Source organism: Salvelinus namaycush, chromosome 31 (assembly GCF_016432855.1).
Source record: "Salvelinus namaycush isolate Seneca chromosome 31, SaNama_1.0, whole genome shotgun sequence".
Classification (NCBI taxonomy): domain Eukaryota; kingdom Metazoa; phylum Chordata; class Actinopteri; order Salmoniformes; family Salmonidae; genus Salvelinus; species Salvelinus namaycush.
The window spans coordinates 5,905,963-5,923,729 of record NC_052337.1 but is presented as its reverse complement, the minus strand read 5'-3'; the positions used below and the strand labels follow the sequence as shown (position 1 = coordinate 5,923,729).

Sequence of the window (17,767 nt, the reverse complement as noted above, 5' to 3'; positions counted from 1 at the left end):
CACTGTGGATTCCTTCACATGGATAACACACAACACTGTGGATTCCTTCACATGGATAACACACAACACTGTGGATTCCTTCACATGGATAACACACAACACTGTGGATTCCTTCACATGGATAACACACAACACTGTGGATTCCTTCACATGGATAACACAACACTGTGGATTCCTTCATATGGATAACACACAACACTGGATTCCTTCACATGGATAACAATGTTGACTTTGTGAAATAATGAAGACAAAAAAAAAAATCTGGCATTTAAACTAGTTTATTTCATACTTAAAACTGCTCCGAAAAGGGTGCATGTTATGGTGGCATGCAGTGAAACACGAGGCTGTTTTCTGTATACATGGAAACCGTAGTGTTAACTGAGGGATGTCAGAATAGTTGTTTTCATAAGTAACAACATTCAAATGTCGGTAAATGTACATTAATTTCTCTGAGCAAACTCCTGGATGTAGAAACTAATTTGGAGGTCCAGTTGAGATCTGTACATTCCAAACAAAACACATCTTAAAACTCTTTTCATGACAACACAAAAAATCATATAGAAAAAATATATACCTGTAAGAAATAATACACAAATCTTCCTTTTCAGTACATATAATACTGTACCAGTAATCTCTGTAAATCTGACCTCGAACCAGATGGGCAGGGAACTTGCATAGCACTGCTTTACTTATAGTTAAATTTAACCACAAGTCACAATGTCCTTATTAACGGATCAATTTAAAATACAATATATATTTTTTTAAATGTAGTAATTCATAGAATTTTGAAATTAACATGAAACATTGTGTAATTCCCAGGGTATTAAGGTCTTTGGCAACAGATCAAGTCTAAAGATGACTTGGAGCAGAATTCATAACGGCATGTCAAGCAGACTTTGAATAAAAATTCATAAGGCATTGTAAAAAGGCAAATATACATTTGTCAAACAGTTTTTCTACCGATTCCCTACCTGAAATGACACCATGTCACCAGTCATATACTGACTAGTGTAGCATATTTCAAGGGGTCCTGTTGTATTGGTTAGTGTCACATGTTGGCTTCCTTTAAGTCCTCTTTCTATTCTACACTGCATTCGGAAAGAATTCAGACCCCTGGACTTTTCCCACATTTTGTTTTGGGACATTATATAGACAGGTGTGTGCCTTTCCAAATGATGTCCAATCAATTGAATTTACCACAGGTGGACTCCAATCAAGTTGTAGAAACATCTCAAGGATGATCAATGGAAACAGGATGCACCTGAGCTCAATTTGAGTCTCATAGCAAAATGTTGAAAAAGTAAAAGGGGTCCGAGTACTTTCCAAATGCACTATAAATTCAACTTGGCCAGTTTGTAGAGATTAGCACCCACTTCTAGACTATGCTCTTCAGACGACAGGTGAGGCTAACACAACGAATGATAAACAGTACAAAGCTCACTAGCTACTGAAGAGGCTTTTAAATTGAGTTAACTTTTCATTGTGAGGCATTACTTCAGTCCATAGACATCGTCCTAGTTAGTATGAAGAAAAAAATGCCAGACTGGAACACTACCATCCTTGGAACACAGTCATTAGGGCCGACTAGCGAAAATGAGCATTTCTTATTGGACAGGTCCATGTAGCTCCACCCTGTTTTCTACAGTTTGGTCCCTAGCACCTCTGGGACATTGTTGTTTGAGACCGACGAGATCTGTTGATTACATTCATGTAAAGCATATATGTGTTGTAATGATGACAATCAGATGTTCATCATTGATTAGTAATGCCTGACCTGTGTCTATAAACTCCTGTCTGTCATGTGAACTGATTGAGATGGTGGTTGCTAAGAGAAAAGACGTTATACACTGCCCGTCTAGTCTTAACTATAGGATATAACGTCTCAATCAGAATCACATGAATTACACTATGATGATAACATGAAAAAGTGGTCTATTTGCTTCTTAGAATGTTAAAACAAAAACTCCACATACAAGCTGAAGGCTTGGAGCCAAACTGTCATCCACTTAAAAAGAGATTTAACGAGGCAAGTTAGGATGTTTGTAGGAAGTTCATGATGGGTGCAAAAATAATATGCCGACGTAATCCATCATTTGAAAGCTTGAAATGAATGTCTGAAATGAACCAAGGCACAAAGGAGGGATAAATGAATGTCTGAAATGAACCAAGGCACAAAGGAGGGATAAATGAATAAAGTGAGATGACTTCGAACTAAAGTCACCATTTGTTCTCCTCTCCTAACACTGTTGCTTGTGGCCCTTCAGCTGAGGCATGTAGCTAGGACCGGGGCCTGGCTGTCCGTCAGGGGACTGTCCCTCATCTGTGGGCGTGGTCTGCTGTGACCCCTCCTCCAGAGGGCAGAACCGGAGCGAAGCCAACACCTGCTCCTCCATCTCCAGCTGGTTCCTGTCCCCCGGGTCTCTGCTTTCGCTAGCCCCAGGTGAACGACTGAAGTAGGGGTTCCGCTGGTGGGACTGCCCACTACCCTCCTGGCTCTCCTCGCTGTCCAGCAGGGGTTGGGTGGACTCGGAGCGGGCGAAACTGGGCGTCTGGGACTGTGAGGAGCCGCACTGGGGGGTCTGGAGCAGAGCGCAGGGGGACTGGGGGAGAGTGCAGGGGGACTGGCCCTTGTAGCCGTTGGATGCCACCACCGACGAGTACTGGACGGTGCTGGTCGTGGTCTGGCCCGAGTCACCTCCTTCCTCGCTGTCCGAGACACTCTGGCGTGGTGTCGACATGCAAGAGGAGCCGCCAATGCCGCTGCTGTGCTCCTCCGACAGGTACTTGTCCTTCTTGAGAGGCAGGCCCGCCTTATCCTCTTCGCACAGCGACTTCCTGTCGAATACGTCCACCTCCACCACACTCACATCGCCCAGCACACTCTCCTTGGGACTGACAGCCTGAGATTGAAAAGGAGGGTTAAGTCAAGTTCTATGTAAAGTCTATTTCACATCCATGTTATTATACCCGGACAAAAAAAAATGGTCAAATGACTGAAATGGATGCACATCTGCATCTAGCAACATGTGCTTAGTGAATAAAAAAAATGTACAGAGGGTACTGTAAGTCACAAGTGACTCAGCCAGTGTGATGTTCTATAAAGTTTGAAAATACAGCACTCTCACATAGATCTGCACAGGAGGCACTCCCACTTACTTTGGAGGGGAAATCAGGCGACCAGTTAGCGATAGTGCTGTTGGACGGATCTGGAACCGGTGGCCAGATCTTTGTTATCCTACAGAGGAAAAGGACAGAGCTTCATTAGAACATTTTGTATAGGACTCATCCCAAATGGCACCATATTCCCTATGGGCTCTGGTCTAAAGTAGTACACTATATAGGGAATAGGGCTCTGGTCTAAAGTAGTACACTATATAGGGAATGGGTGCCATTTGGGATGCAGATTTAGTATCACACACTAGCCTTGTATTAACATGAGTGAAGGCTCTTGACCAATGGACAAGGGCGCTATGAATAAGAGAGTCTCTCCATACACATTCCTATGTTTTTCCTTGGGAGTGTTTACTTGTTAAAACACACGCTGATGTGTGTGGTATGAAGTGTTTTTGTCCCAGCAGTAACGCGTCAGCAAGAGAGCATGGTTGAACTAATCTGTTATCAAGTGCGGAGGAAATTAATATTCATGACATACTATGCTGTTTTTTGACTTAAAGAATTGTCCATTGTTATATGATAGTATTTTTTACTGATACAAACTTGTCTTGTGTGACTTAGTCATAAAATCTGAGCGTATAGATTTATGAGCCGTTTGGGTGTGACCGCAGTATGTGTTTACGATCGGCAGGAATTTAGCTATGTGGGAAGTGCAGGGAGGAACAGAGAATTGTGGCGATATCAGCTATCTTGATCTATACAGACGCGCTAAATTACTTTTTTACGTGTTCCCAGGGCCTGTTTCTGCACATCTGCATACTGTCGAAAATAAAAGGATGTACTTTCCATAAAAGGAAACAACTTGATTCGTGAAGCTTTCAACTCTGAACTATTCTTAGTGATGGTTGATCGATTCATTTTTGCAAATCTGATAAAAAAGTTGTTTGAAAGAATCTGCGGTCTCTCTTCCTGTAGAATTTCAGCCACACAAGTTTCAATAAACATTGTTTGTTGAGTACCTGAAGTCAAAAGCGCAATCGTGCCAGAATATTCAAATATGTCTTACTCGGGGGGGGGGGGGGGGGGGGGTTTACAATGAATGTGTGTTCACAACCCTGAGTCAATGCTCTTACAACTCAACATCACACTGAAGCAATTTACATTTGAATGTGTACGAGTAGTACATTCTATTTCAAACAATTCACCAGTGTGTGGTTGTGACTTACAAGTCAATTTTGTACATGCAGAGGGACACAGTTAGCACTATGACAAACAGGAAGCCGAAGCACACAGCCACCACGGTGGCTTCCATCTGCCCGGGAGCTGAGGGACAAACACATAGAATTACATAAAAAGGACACTAGAACGGACAACCATCTTGGTCAGGAAAACAATCCTTCAAAAAACTGTGGACAAACACAGATTGAAGATCTAGTACAACTACTGCAGGGAAAAGAGCCAGGAGGACACACTGAATAGAATCAAGTAGTGACTATTAAATGTATTTGCACCTTAATGTGTTGAGGACTGGAGGTCTTAACTAGACATATTGCAGATTGAGTCAATGTCAGGATGTTACATAGATAAAGCATTATCGGGATACAAAATATATAGAACAGTACTGGAATGGAACATTCGGAAAGTATTCAGACCCCTTCCCTTTTTCCACATTTTGGTACGTTACAGCCTTATTCTAAAAAAGGAATACAATTCTAAAATGGATTTTCCTCAATCTACAAAATAACAAAATGTGGAAAAAGTCAAGGGATCTGAATACTTTGAATACACTGTATATAGCATGAAGTGTCCGTTAAACAATGCTTCACTCACCATACATCAGAGTATTGAATGACAGGTTCGATCCATTTGTAGAGCCTTGTACTGTAGAGGCCATGATCCGTACCACCTGCTTACTGTTGCTGGCCAGGCCCTCCACTGTGTAAGAGTAGGTGTCCGGGGAGACAACTATTGCTGAACAAAGAAATTCATACAAACTCATGTTGTTTTTCCTGAATCGCAGATGTAAATGTTTAAGTTGGACAAATACCAGCACTAACTGTACTTACAAATATCAGTAATTCCTGGTATATCTAATAACAGTAAAGGAGATCCATAGACCGTACCTTTTTATGAAATATGTTCTATTAAAGGGATACTTCAGGATTTTGGCAATGAAGCCTTTTATCTACTTTAACTTCCTTCAAACTGCACGCAGAGACATAAAAATGGTATCCACGAGTTAATCTGACTGGGGAAGTAGATAAAGGGCTTCATTGCCAAAATCCTGAGGTATTCCTTTAAGTACACCATGTTTATATTGGAGAAGGCGACACCTTTAAGTAGGGACGCCTTTAAATTGATCATGCTGTGAGATGGAAGTTATTTTCTGGTTGGTTGTGAGCAAACTTGTCCAACAAAAATATAGGATATATTTGTTATCTTAAGGGGGAAGGAGTTACAGCCTTTTTGTTTTCTATTCATTTACTGAACAAAAATATAAAAATGCAACATGTATTCATAAGCTGAAATTAAAAGATCCCAGAAAAGTTTCATACGCACAACAAAGCATATTTCTCTAAATGTATTAACATCCCTGTTAGTGAGAATTTCTCCTTTGCCAAGATAATCCATCCACCTGACAGGTGTGACATATCAACAGGTTGATTTAAACAGCATGATCATTACACAGGTGCACCTTGTGCCGGGGACAATAAAAGGTCACTAAAATGTGCAGTTGTGTCAAACAAAATGCCACAGATGTCTCAAGTTGAGGGAGCGTGCAAATAGCATGCTGACTGCAGGAATGTGCACCTGAGCCGTTGCCTCCAATGTCGTTTCAGAGAATTTGGCAGTACGTCCAACCGGCCTCACAACCGCAGATCACGTGTAACCACACCAGCCCAGGACCTCCACATCCAGCTTCTTTACCTGCGGGATCATCGGAGACCAGCCACCTGATGAAACTGTAGGTTTACACAACCTAAGAATTTCTGCACAAAATGAAACCGTCTCAGGGAAGCTAATCTGCGCGCTCGTCGTCCTCACCAGGGTCTTGACCGGACTACAGTTCGGCATCCTAACCGACTTCAGTGGGCAAATGCTCACCTTCAATGGCCACTGGCACGCAGGAGAAGTGTGCACTTCACGGATGAATCCCGGTTTCAACTGTATTGGGCAGCATTTAACACCATGGTACCCTCCAAACTCATCATTAAGCTTGAGACCCTGGGTCTTGACCCCACCCTGTGCAACTGGGTCCTGGACTTTGATGGGCCGCTCCCAGGTGGTGAGGGTAGGAAACAACATCTCCACCCCGCTGATCCTCAACACTGGGGCCCCACAACGGTGCGTTGTCAGCCCTCTCCTGTACTCCCTGTTCACCCATGACTGCGTGGCCATGCACGCCTCCAACTCAATCATCAAGTTTGCAGACGACACCACAGTGGACGGCTTGATTACCAACAACGACGATACGGCCTACAGGGAGGACGTGAGGGCCCTCGGAGTGCGGTGTCAGGAAAATAACCTCACACTCAATGTCAACGAAACAAAGGAGATGATCGTGGACTTCAGGAAACAGCAGAGGGAGCACCCCCCTATCCACATCGAAGGGACAGCAGTGGAGAAGGTGGAAAGTTTTAAGTTCCTCGGTGTACACATCACAGACAAACTGAAATGGTCCACTCACACAGCCTCTTCAACCTCAGGAGGCTGAAGAAGTTTGGCTTGTCACCCAGAACCCTGACAAAGTTTTACAGATGCACAATCGAGACCGTCCTGTCGTGCTGTATCACAGCCTGGTACGGCAACTGCACCGCCCTCAACCGCAAGGTTCTCCAGAGGGTAGTGAGGTCTGCACAACGCATCACCGGGGGAAAACTACCTGCCCTCCAGGACACCTACACCACCCGATGTCACAGGAGGCCAAAAAGATCATCAAGGGCAACAACCACCCGAGCCACTGCCTGTTCACCCCGCTATCATCCAGAAGGCGAGGTCAGTACAGGTGCATCAAAGCGGGGACCGAGAGACTGAAAAACAGCTTCTATCTCAAGGCCTTCACACTGTTAAACAGCATCACTAACATTGAGTGGCTGCTGCCAACATACTGACTCAAATCTCTAGCCACTTTAATAATAAAAAATTGGATGTAATAAATGTATCACTAGTCACTTTAAACAATGCCACTTTATATAATGTTTACATACCCTACATTACTCATCTCATATCTATATACTGTACCATCTACTGCATCGGCCATCGCTCATCCATATATTTATATGTACATATTCATTCCTTTATACACACAAGTGTAAGGTAGTTGTTCTGGAATTGTTAGATCACTTGTTAGATATTACTACACGGTCGGAACTAGAAGCACAAGCATTTCGCTACACTCGCATTAACATCTGCTAACCATGTGTATGTGACCAATAAAAAATGTGATTTCATGGCGTCGTGTGGGTGAGCGGTTTGCTGATGTCAACATTGTGAACAGAGTGCCCCATGGTGGCGGTGGGATTATGGTATGTGCAGGCATAAGCTACAGACAACGAACATAATTGTATTTTATCAATGGCAATTTGAATGCACAGAGATACTGGGATGAGATCCTGAGGCCCATTGTCGTGACATTCATCCACCGCCATCACCTCATGTTTCAGCATGATAATGCACGACCCCATGTTGCAAGGATCTGTACACAATTCCTGGAAGCTGAAAATGTGTGTACGGCAGCATGTTACAGTTCCCGCCAATATACAGCAATTTCGCACAGCCATTGAAGAGGAGTGAGAATATTCCCACAGGCCACAATCAACAGCCTGATCAGCTCTATGCGAAGGAGATGTGTTGTGCTGGATGAGGCAAATGGTGGTCACACCAGATACTGACTGGTTTTCTGGTCTACTGATCCATTTTTTAAAGGCATCTGTGACCAACAGATGCATATCTGTATTAGAGCCTAATACATGCATTTCATTTGATTGATTTCCTTATATGAACTGTAACTCTGTAAAATCGTTGAAATGTTGCGTTTATATTTTTGTTCAGTGTACTATATAGTAATACATCTACAAGGTGGGCTTCCTTACAGTGTTCCTTGCGTCCCGTGATGTAGAATATTGTGTAGTTTGTGATGAAGCCTCGCTGTTTGTCCAGTGGAATCTCCGTCCATTCCACCTCGGCGTTGCTCTTCCCTGTCCTCCTCACTTTCACAGAGGGACCCTCCAGTGGAGCTGCATCAACCAGAACCGGTGGGGAAAACAGCAGTGAACATTATTTCAACATTTACATGTTTGCCACCAGCTACTGTAGCAAATATCATAACACTGGTATATCAATGATTGAAATGTGGCGATTTCAGAGACACAGATAAAGCCTAGTCCTGGACTGAAGAGCTATTTCAGTGGAGAATCTCCATTGAGCATGCTTTTTAGTCCAGGACTAGTTTTAATCTGTCTGTAAAACCAGGATTACTCCTAATCTGTGTCTGTGAAAGCACTCCTATAGATACTACACTGTGTATACTGTAGTGACTAGTACTAGTTCGATTTCTTACCTCCTTGTTCCAGAAAGGATGCAGTGGTTAATGGTTTCCCAGTCCACCCAGAGTACATGGGATACACAGATATATTGTAGAGCTTGAATCTCTGAAGGTTACCTTGATGGGGAACAGTACAATAACGCTTGGATTTATTTCATCACAGTTTTGATTGATCAACAAGTTTTTCATAATCAATTAGTTGATGGGTTTGATTTAACTTGTTATTTTAATCTAACTCATCCCTAGTCAACATGATAACCATCAAAATCTGTAGAAAGACATATACGGAGTAGCCAAACTACAAGATAATCATCAGTTAAAACATGGCATTGTTAGGTTCTAACTAAACAGAGTAAAAACTAACGGACTAGGAAAAGCCCCAACCAAGTTTATTCACCCACTGGTTCAAACAGCTGCAACGACAAAGACATGTTTACACCAGCACTTATTCCTTCCTTCTATGCCGAGTCGCTCCTTACACATCTGGACAGCCAATACATCTCTGTTGCTAGGCAAGACTTTAGTAATGCCTGTTCTTTCTCACTTCCTCTTACCTGACCTCGGCACAAATTCCTCACTCCTCCCCAACTCACGGCTTCCTACCTTATCTGTTGACTGAAATCAGACTGTGGCCCTTCAATAACATGCTCTTCCTGCACTCCCCTTTCTCACTCAGTAGATTTCCATAACCTCAGTTCTAATATGGTAACATGAATAAGGATATTTCACATTTAGAAGTTACTACCCATCAGCATGTGTCTCAGTCTTACCTTTAATGGGTGCCTTCCTGTTGTGTCTAGGTTCTCTCTGCCAGTCAATCACGCCATCGCTGACCGAAACCCACTCCAGGACATACTCAGTCACCCCTGTCGTCTCCCCATTGGGCGGCTGCCACTCCACCCACAGCCTCCTGTCCTGGTTAAAACAACTGAGCGATGCCACTGGAGGGGGCTCTGAAATACACAGCACACACACAGATACAACATGACATCATGATAGGAGCATCTCAAAGGCATTGTTAACATGCAGAACACATGACGTCACTATTGTCTCTTTTGACCAACATTCAGTTGTTGCTTTGAGAATTGTAATAACATAAAACGTTAATATAATATATTACCCAATATCATTCATTATTATTGGTAACATTTTACAAAGGAAAAATGAGAGAAAACATATAGCTGACAAGGTCACACACCGTGGGCCAATTTAGGAATGCCCAAAGAAGCTCGGGGAGACTCGCCAACAGAATTCCAGGCCTTCAATTCAATGGAGCCTCTTCTCTTGTCAGACAGTGGAATCTGGTAAAGGGGGATAATTTTCCTCTCCTGCGACCTGGAGTTCAGCTCAGAGCCATTGACCGGCACAGCCTCCCAGGCTCCATCTTGGATCTTGATGTTGTAGCCTCGTATCCTTCCATTGGACTCCACTGGATCCTATGACGGGAAGGCGGCAACGATCAAATCACCACAGGGTTCTACACTGACCTTTGTTACAAGGAGCACGTGTGCGCCCAAGATGAAAAATGTAGGCGCACACAAAGAAATGTAGGAGCATAATTCAAAATATTTGAGGTATTAAAACTAGAATCCTTAATTTTTCTAGGCATACTGGCGCTCCTAAATTAAAATTCCAAGTCGCACAGCAAAATATTTAGGTTCATATACTAGTAAAATGGTTGCACTGTAGAGCCCTGCACCAGTAATTATTCAAGCCATATAGCTAGTGATAAATCAATAGTATGGCCAGCATGGCCTTCATTACCTTACATATCACTTCCACTCGCCGCTCACTTTTGCCTTGACTGGGAATGACCACTCTCCATAGGTCTGGTTTACTTGTAGGCTCTGGGTAAAGAAGACAACAGGAAATCACTCATCAATTTCAGACATAATGATACAACGTGGGCAGTCCATATAGACTACCTACCTGAATCACACAATATTATTGCACTTAAAATCACACACACACTGTCACCACTTCAGTTCTACAGCTTTACATGGTTGACCACAATGCTAAATGAAAGATGATAGTATGACATATGCTTGTTGTCATGGTTACTCACTGTCCTCTGGGGTCCTGGCGGTAGTGTTAGTGCTCCAGTCACTCCAGTAGCCGAAGCCCGTGTGATGCATACAGCGGACCTGCACTACGTGCTCCATGTCTGGCTTAAGGTATTGGAGACGGAAAGACTCCTTGCTACTTTCAGTGTCATTTGGGGGTACCTAAAAGAGTAAATTAAATGGATATGATAACTGACGGACATGAGGGGGCAACAAACTTGTGCGTACAGAACGCTGACTTGAAACAGCGCCAACAACACAGATGAGTGTAACATGTTTGATTCACTGTTGAGAACACCTAAGAATGAGAATAGATGACTTAATAAAGGCCCAGTATGGATCTTTGTGGGCGACCTGACCAAATTAACATAGAAATGTGAGCTATAGATTCTCATGAAAGCAACTCTGATAAGCAGTAGAACCGTACGATGTGCGCTATTTTTATTCTTCCTGTCCTCACGTTCCGCTTTTGCGTCTTTTTACTTTCGGTTTTGAACACCAGCTTCAAACAACTGAAAAGAATACATTTTTGTTACTGAAAATATATTTATTAGCCCGCTGATCAACTTCCCCAAATAAATTTGGGTGGGGAGACTGAGTCGGGGTCTCAACTTCCTGTTGAGAGTTAGAATAGCAGAGTTTCTCTCTTGGTATGTCAGTCACTAATAGTCACTCAATTAGCCCATGTCAGCTAAATTGTTTTAGATTGGTAAGTTAGTCTAGCAGCCAGCTATCTAAACTTGTAGTAAGCATGGTTAAATTACTGACCCGGAGTCCCCATTGATCATCAGATGATATATTAAAAACGGCTAACATTTATCTTCACCCAATGGCAAAATGTGTAGAATTGCAGCAAACTTTTTTGCTCTGCCCGGAGTACCCCTGAACTAACCCCTCATGGGCATTTTGTTAATGGCACGTATCCTTTCCACTCATTTTGGATAAGACTACACAAGAGATGGACGTAGACTTATCTCGACATTAGTCAACTTCTGAAGTTTAAAAAACATTGAACTGAATTTGCAGTGAATCATCCCTTTAACTTGCACTGAGATTGTTGCTATTTACCTCAGTCCAGTCTCCAGCACCCACAGTGCAAAACCTGATGTTGTATTTCAGTTTGACAACAGTTTCATGGATAGGGTGCTTCCAGCTCACTAAGAGAGTCCTGGAAAAGTTATTCTCTGAAATAATATTGACGTCTGATGGGGGATTCGTTTTCACTGCAAAAAAGGTCACACACACACACACCATTAAACACTGGAGGAAGATAATCATTGTAACTTAAAAGGGCATTTGGAATGTCCGTTTGCCTCCACTTACCCATTTCATTAGGATCAGTTATGAACAGAATGTCCGATCGAACCTTCCCCAAATTGTTTTCCACGTCTACCCATATATCCAGTTCCATATAGCTTGGAAAGGTACCGAAGTAGATGCATCCACTGCTTCTCTGAGCTTTTGTGCTGTAGTTCTGGTTTATGGCACTGCAGAAGAACACAAACAAATCTTCACACACCATTTTGAAAAAAAAAAAAAAAGGTACATAATCACAATAATGATGTACATTTTTAAACAATTAGAATATCAGCAATTTACACAAGACACATACACTTTTAAATGGGGTTCTCAAAACTGGAGCCAGGTTTTCCATTCACTGATTATTGAGAGCTATTGACAACTAAATGTTGATATCAATCATGTATCTAACCCCATTTAACTTTCTCACCCATCACTGTAGCCTCTATATGACTTGGCTGGCCTTCCTTAGCTCTTCGTAGACTAAGTCATTGGTACGTTTTCATTCATAAGGCCACACGGAGACAGCTCTCATTTTACCTGAGTACCTACATTGTCCTGCAGACAAATGACAAATATCGGCTACGCTCACATGACCGTATCTTGTTGACTGTGCCTAAGGCCCGTACTGACCAGCGTTAAAAAAAGCACTCCAGTTCTCTGCCCCATCCACTTGGAACGAGCTACAAAAGGACATGAAATTACAAGAGCTTGTCTCTGAACGAGTTCACAGTAAACTCTATGGTGGACAATGAAGGGGGGTGCTGTCAATGTGTTGACCCTAGATCCACCACACCTCCCCAATGCTTCATGTCTGCTCAATGTGTAAATGTATGTTTTTAAAACTGTAGTACTTTGTTGTAAAATAGTTTTGTTTATCTCAATGAGACCAACCTGGTAAAACAACATAAAACACGTGTATAGGGACTCTTACATTACACTTCCAAACAAGGTGAATGTTGTGCTTATCGTCTCGTCCATTTTCCCAGGCTGCCATGTGCACGTCACATTAGAGGAAATCTGACGGTCAGACTGGACAGCCATGCAGGACAAATTCTCAGGCTTCTCAGGAGGATCTGACCAAGAAACCAAACAGCTGCTGTTATTTCATGCGAGAGAAACAAAACCAACAGCCACTGACCTACTGCACTGAGCAGGTTGGGATCAATTCATTTCAGGAAGTCATTTGAAACTGAACTGACCCCAACCCTGACACAGAGAAAGCTTTAGGGTCCTTCAATGTGAATATGAAAGAAAATTGCACATTAAATATTCATTTGGAGGAATTTGGATTTTATTTCTGTACTAAATGTTAGCATTTGTATCTAAATGTTAGCATTTGAATTACTCAGAAATTAGATTGAAATAGAGATATTTACCAAATGAACACCTAAATTCAAACCTAAATTACAGGCAAATACTTACATTACGTGGACATTATGTTAAATTTTTACATGAAATAACCCTTTATTGATGTGAAATCCCTGGCATACTTACACCCTTTGGTCAATTGAATCCCATGGATTGTTGTACTTTTGTTAAAGAATGAGGGAGATTCATTCTTTTTACAAAGTAACCATTTTCCAGTTTCCTTGGTGATAGGAATGGTTACGTTAACAGCCGAGTCGTTTATCTTGGTGTACTGCTCTTTGGGCACTGTGACGCCACCACTCGTCCAGTAGATGTCGTCCACTGTGGCTTTAGCAGCTCCATAGACTACACAGGTAGCGGTGAATTCCTTCCCAATTTCCACTGTTGGAGATTGTGGGATTATTGTTCCGTAGTTTGTGAAAGAACCTTGAAAAAGACCAGAGCGCACATCAAGTCAATGCTACTAGGAAATGTACGGTGAATTTTACACCGACGGAAAAGTAAGAGTACAAAGCTCACTTTCATTTAAGCACAGAAACTTTAAAGGGTTTATGTGCAGTAGAGGTTTATTCAAACATATCAGACTGAGTCGCTCTGGATAAGAGCGCCTTCTGAGCAGTGCTTAATTACAAAAAATATAATTTAAAATGTAGTGGTACACTTACTAGAAGTGAGCCTACAGGCCAGACATGCTAAGGACAGGATCTGCAGCAAACGGTATGATGACTGGTCCATGATGCCTAAGGGAAGATTCACAAATTCACAGACTCACTAAGACTAACCTACATTTTATCCCATCACTGGTACATGGGTTAGGCCCTTATTTTATATTGAGTACTTTACCAATAAGTCACAGTTAAGTTTTATGAGGCCTTCCCTCTGACGAGGGCCTTTAGCGAATGAAACAAATGATGAAGCCAGCTAGGTATAGCTAAAACCACAAAAGCATGGATAGGTACTGTAGCTAGCAATATTATTAGGAACAAACAGTAGCTAGCTAACTTACTCTTGGCAGACAATAATATGACAGCTTCAAAAGAAATACAATATTATCTTGCTCTGCCTGCTAACGTTACTTGTAACAGTAACTCCATCATATGAAAGAGTTATCAATAAGGTTGTAAACGTGATTATTTTAGATAACTAGCTAGCTAGGAAAATACCAGAATGCTGATTGTGTTTGCTGCTCAATGTCCAGAAACCTCTCAGCTTTAGATGTGGTTCTATTTGACGCCTTGATCAAATGTAGCTAGGCAAGTCAGTTAAGATCAAATTATTATTTACAACGACGGCCTACTCCGGCCAAACCCGGACGACGCATGGCCAATTGTGCGCCGCCCTATGGGCCTCCATATCACGGCCGGATGTGATACAGCCTGGATTCGAACCAGGTATTGTAGTGACGCCTCTTGCACCGAGATGCAGTACCTTAGACCGTTGCGCCACTCGGGAGCAAACAGTAGCGAGCAACATAAACGTTAGCGAAGTAACGTTAGCATATACCTAGCAAGCTAAATATAAATAATTGGGTTGTTTGGCGTTACAAGGATGTATTGTTCTATAGGGTCAGAACGACGTTAGTTAGCGTAGCCAACTAGAAGACCCAGACAAGATATGACAACAACAAAAATACTCACCTTTTATGTACTTTTCTTGTTTGGTTCCTCCTTTTTTTGTAACGCTTACTTAGCTACATAAAAGTATGTAGATGTAACATATTTTAGCTAAAACCATAAGATACCTCTTCTGGGGCTACCTTACTTTACTGTCGCCACTACCAGCAGTACATTGCATAACCATCACGAGTTATAATACTTCGGGTAGCAGCGCAAATAATACAGACATATAAACATAACCATTGAGCTAAGTATGTGTCCAGTTTGACAAATACTTGTCTAGAGATCTGTGCAAACTAACTGCGCGGAATGGTTTCCCTTGTGATTTGCCAGAAGAATTGTCTGTCTCATAAATACTTACCAATCAAAACGCAGACATTAAGTTACTGTTTTCCAGTTAGTATCCACCCACTTTCCCTAAATGCGCCACGATATGCAAGGGGCGTATTCATTACGCCAATTCTGTTGAAAAACGTTTCTTAAACGGGGCTGGATCTACTTGAATTTGTCCAATAGAAACCCTAGTTTTAGTTGTAACATATGCAACTGTTTGGCTAATGATTACACCAAAGATTTGTATAAACTAACCCAATGGGAACAAATGAGTCATAGTGGGCACAACAAGCAAGGAGGGCGGCAGAGACAGCACGAGTTAGCGATATCCAATTGGCGCCGTTCTCGCATATATTTGCATATTTCCGTTAGGAAACGCCTATACTGTGAAGTGCGCGTGTCCAATAACTAAATTCGCCCTTGCACTCCTAACCAACACTTTTTTAAATGTTGGTACAGGGTAAAATTGATCAAATGTAGTCCACTCTGTTCGTAACAGATTTTAGTTTTGGAAACAGAAAACTGTATTGAAATCAAATGTTTCATCAATGCGAAAAGTATCATAATTTCAGCCAAAATCCATCTTTGCTCCATTTTCTCATATTGGGCTTCCTCTCATCAAATCTAATCAAATGTTATTTGTCACAAGCGCCGAATACAACAGGAGGAGTAGACTTTACTGTGAAATGCTTACTTACAAGCCCTGAACCAACAATGCAGTTCAAGAAATAGAGTTCGTAAATTCAGATTGTCAGATTGTCCGTTCATCAATTCAGAGCGATTCGCTCTTGGACCGTTCAGAGCGATTCGCTCTCAGTTTTACTGACACCGGCCATATTCAACGGGTGTCGGGCGTTCGTAAATTCATCGGTTATTCTGCGCTTTGGCACACTCAGACGAGAGTGCTATGAAATCGGAGTCGATAGTCAGAGTAAATTTACGAATGCACCTTTATACATCAGGTCAAATATCTGGCTCATTGTTCAATCTGTGATTATTGGTTGGATGGTTCGAGCCCTGAATGCTGAATGGCTGAAATCCGTGGTATATCAGACAGTATACCATGGGTATGACAAAACATTTATTTTTACTGCTCTAATTGGGTTGGTAACCAGGTTATAATAGCAATAAGGCACCTCAGGGGTTTGTGATATGGCCAATATACCACGGCTAAGGTGTGTGTGTCCTAGCACTCCGTGTTGTGTCGTGCTTAAGAACAGCTCTTAGCGGTGGTATATTTGCCATATACCACACCCCCTCGGGCCTTATTGCTTAGTTATACCCCAGGACATGACCACCCACGGAGCCTAGCTTGACTTGTTTGTCTGTGGCTGAATTTTATGTAGGCTACCTGACACTACAAGCTCCACAACAAGCACTGTATGTTGCTTTGTTTAATGACTATCCGAACAGAGAACAGAGGAAGTTATACTATGGAACATTTAATACATTAAGTGGTTTCAAACCTTTTTCCTTTTTTTCCCCTTAACAAACAACAAACATCAACAAACAAAAGAGGAATAGTCACATACAAAACAGCATACATACAAACTTTTTACATGGGCAGGAATCCTACACAAACAAATCATATTCATTAATAATACTACAGGTTTTAATTAACTTTTTTTGTAATGTCCCCCCCCCCCTCCCGTCGGCTATCCGACCTGAAGATCACTGATGTCATGATTTGACCTCCGAGTACCCAGTTGTCTTAAAAGCACCATGAATGTGACCAGGGACCAACTACTGTGTGCTCAGGTCTCCTGCCACAACAACACTGTAGCAGCCCACTGAGCTAAAGCCTATGGCTATAAGCTTGGGGGGAGCTAACTCAAGTCTTCAGGTCTCAGTAGTAAGTGTATGTCACTACACTACCACTGTGAACATGCTTGATTTTCTTTGGACAAAAAAATGCAAGTCCTGCCCCATCCCCTTCCACTCCCACATACTCAGACCTCCCGAGTGGTTAAAGTAGTGATAACGGTCAACATAGATCTCTGCCCTAGCGCCAGGACGGCTTGGAGAAAACATACATGAAAGGGGAATAAATTAAAAACATATTAAAAGAGGTGCAGTCAGACCAGTAATAGTGGAGGATCGTGGACATTTCCTGTATGATGATCAGGAATGGATCAATAAGTTGATCATGCATAGGCAAATGTATCTGTGCCTCGTCTCCTTCACACAACTGAAAAATATCCTAACGCAGCCAAAAATAACAAAAATGTCATATATTTTTATTCATTTAGTGGAACAGTCACATGACAACCTAAACATAAAGTCTCAATTTCAAAGTGCAAGAAAATCAAACAGTACACAGTGCATGCCTTGAATTGTGGAGTTTCCACCACCAAGTACAGTATAAACGTGTAAAAATAGGATGCTGTTTATTAACAAATGTTTGCAAAGTCTTGAGCAATTTACTG

The 17,767-nt window shown here is 42.0% G+C and overlaps 1 protein-coding gene across 1 annotated transcript; it reads right to left on the bottom strand.

Moving 5' to 3' along the window:
* Window positions 1–1,235: 1,235 nt before the first annotated feature.
* On the bottom strand, window positions 1,236–15,200 carry LOC120025724 (interleukin-6 receptor subunit beta-like). The gene is made up of 16 exons (XM_038970308.1): window positions 15,030–15,200; window positions 14,058–14,132; window positions 13,519–13,818; window positions 12,956–13,097; window positions 12,046–12,209; window positions 11,791–11,945; window positions 10,725–10,884; window positions 10,424–10,506; window positions 9,858–10,095; window positions 9,430–9,612; window positions 8,675–8,776; window positions 8,208–8,351; window positions 4,945–5,085; window positions 4,341–4,437; window positions 3,157–3,235; window positions 1,236–2,900 (listed from the first exon to the last, which is right to left on the bottom strand). Exons 2-16 carry the CDS (start codon window positions 14,125–14,127, stop codon window positions 2,238–2,240), a joined length of 2,721 nt encoding a protein of 906 aa, XP_038826236.1. The 5' UTR covers window positions 14,128–14,132; window positions 15,030–15,200; the 3' UTR covers window positions 1,236–2,237.
* Window positions 15,201–17,767: the final 2,567 nt, after the last annotated feature.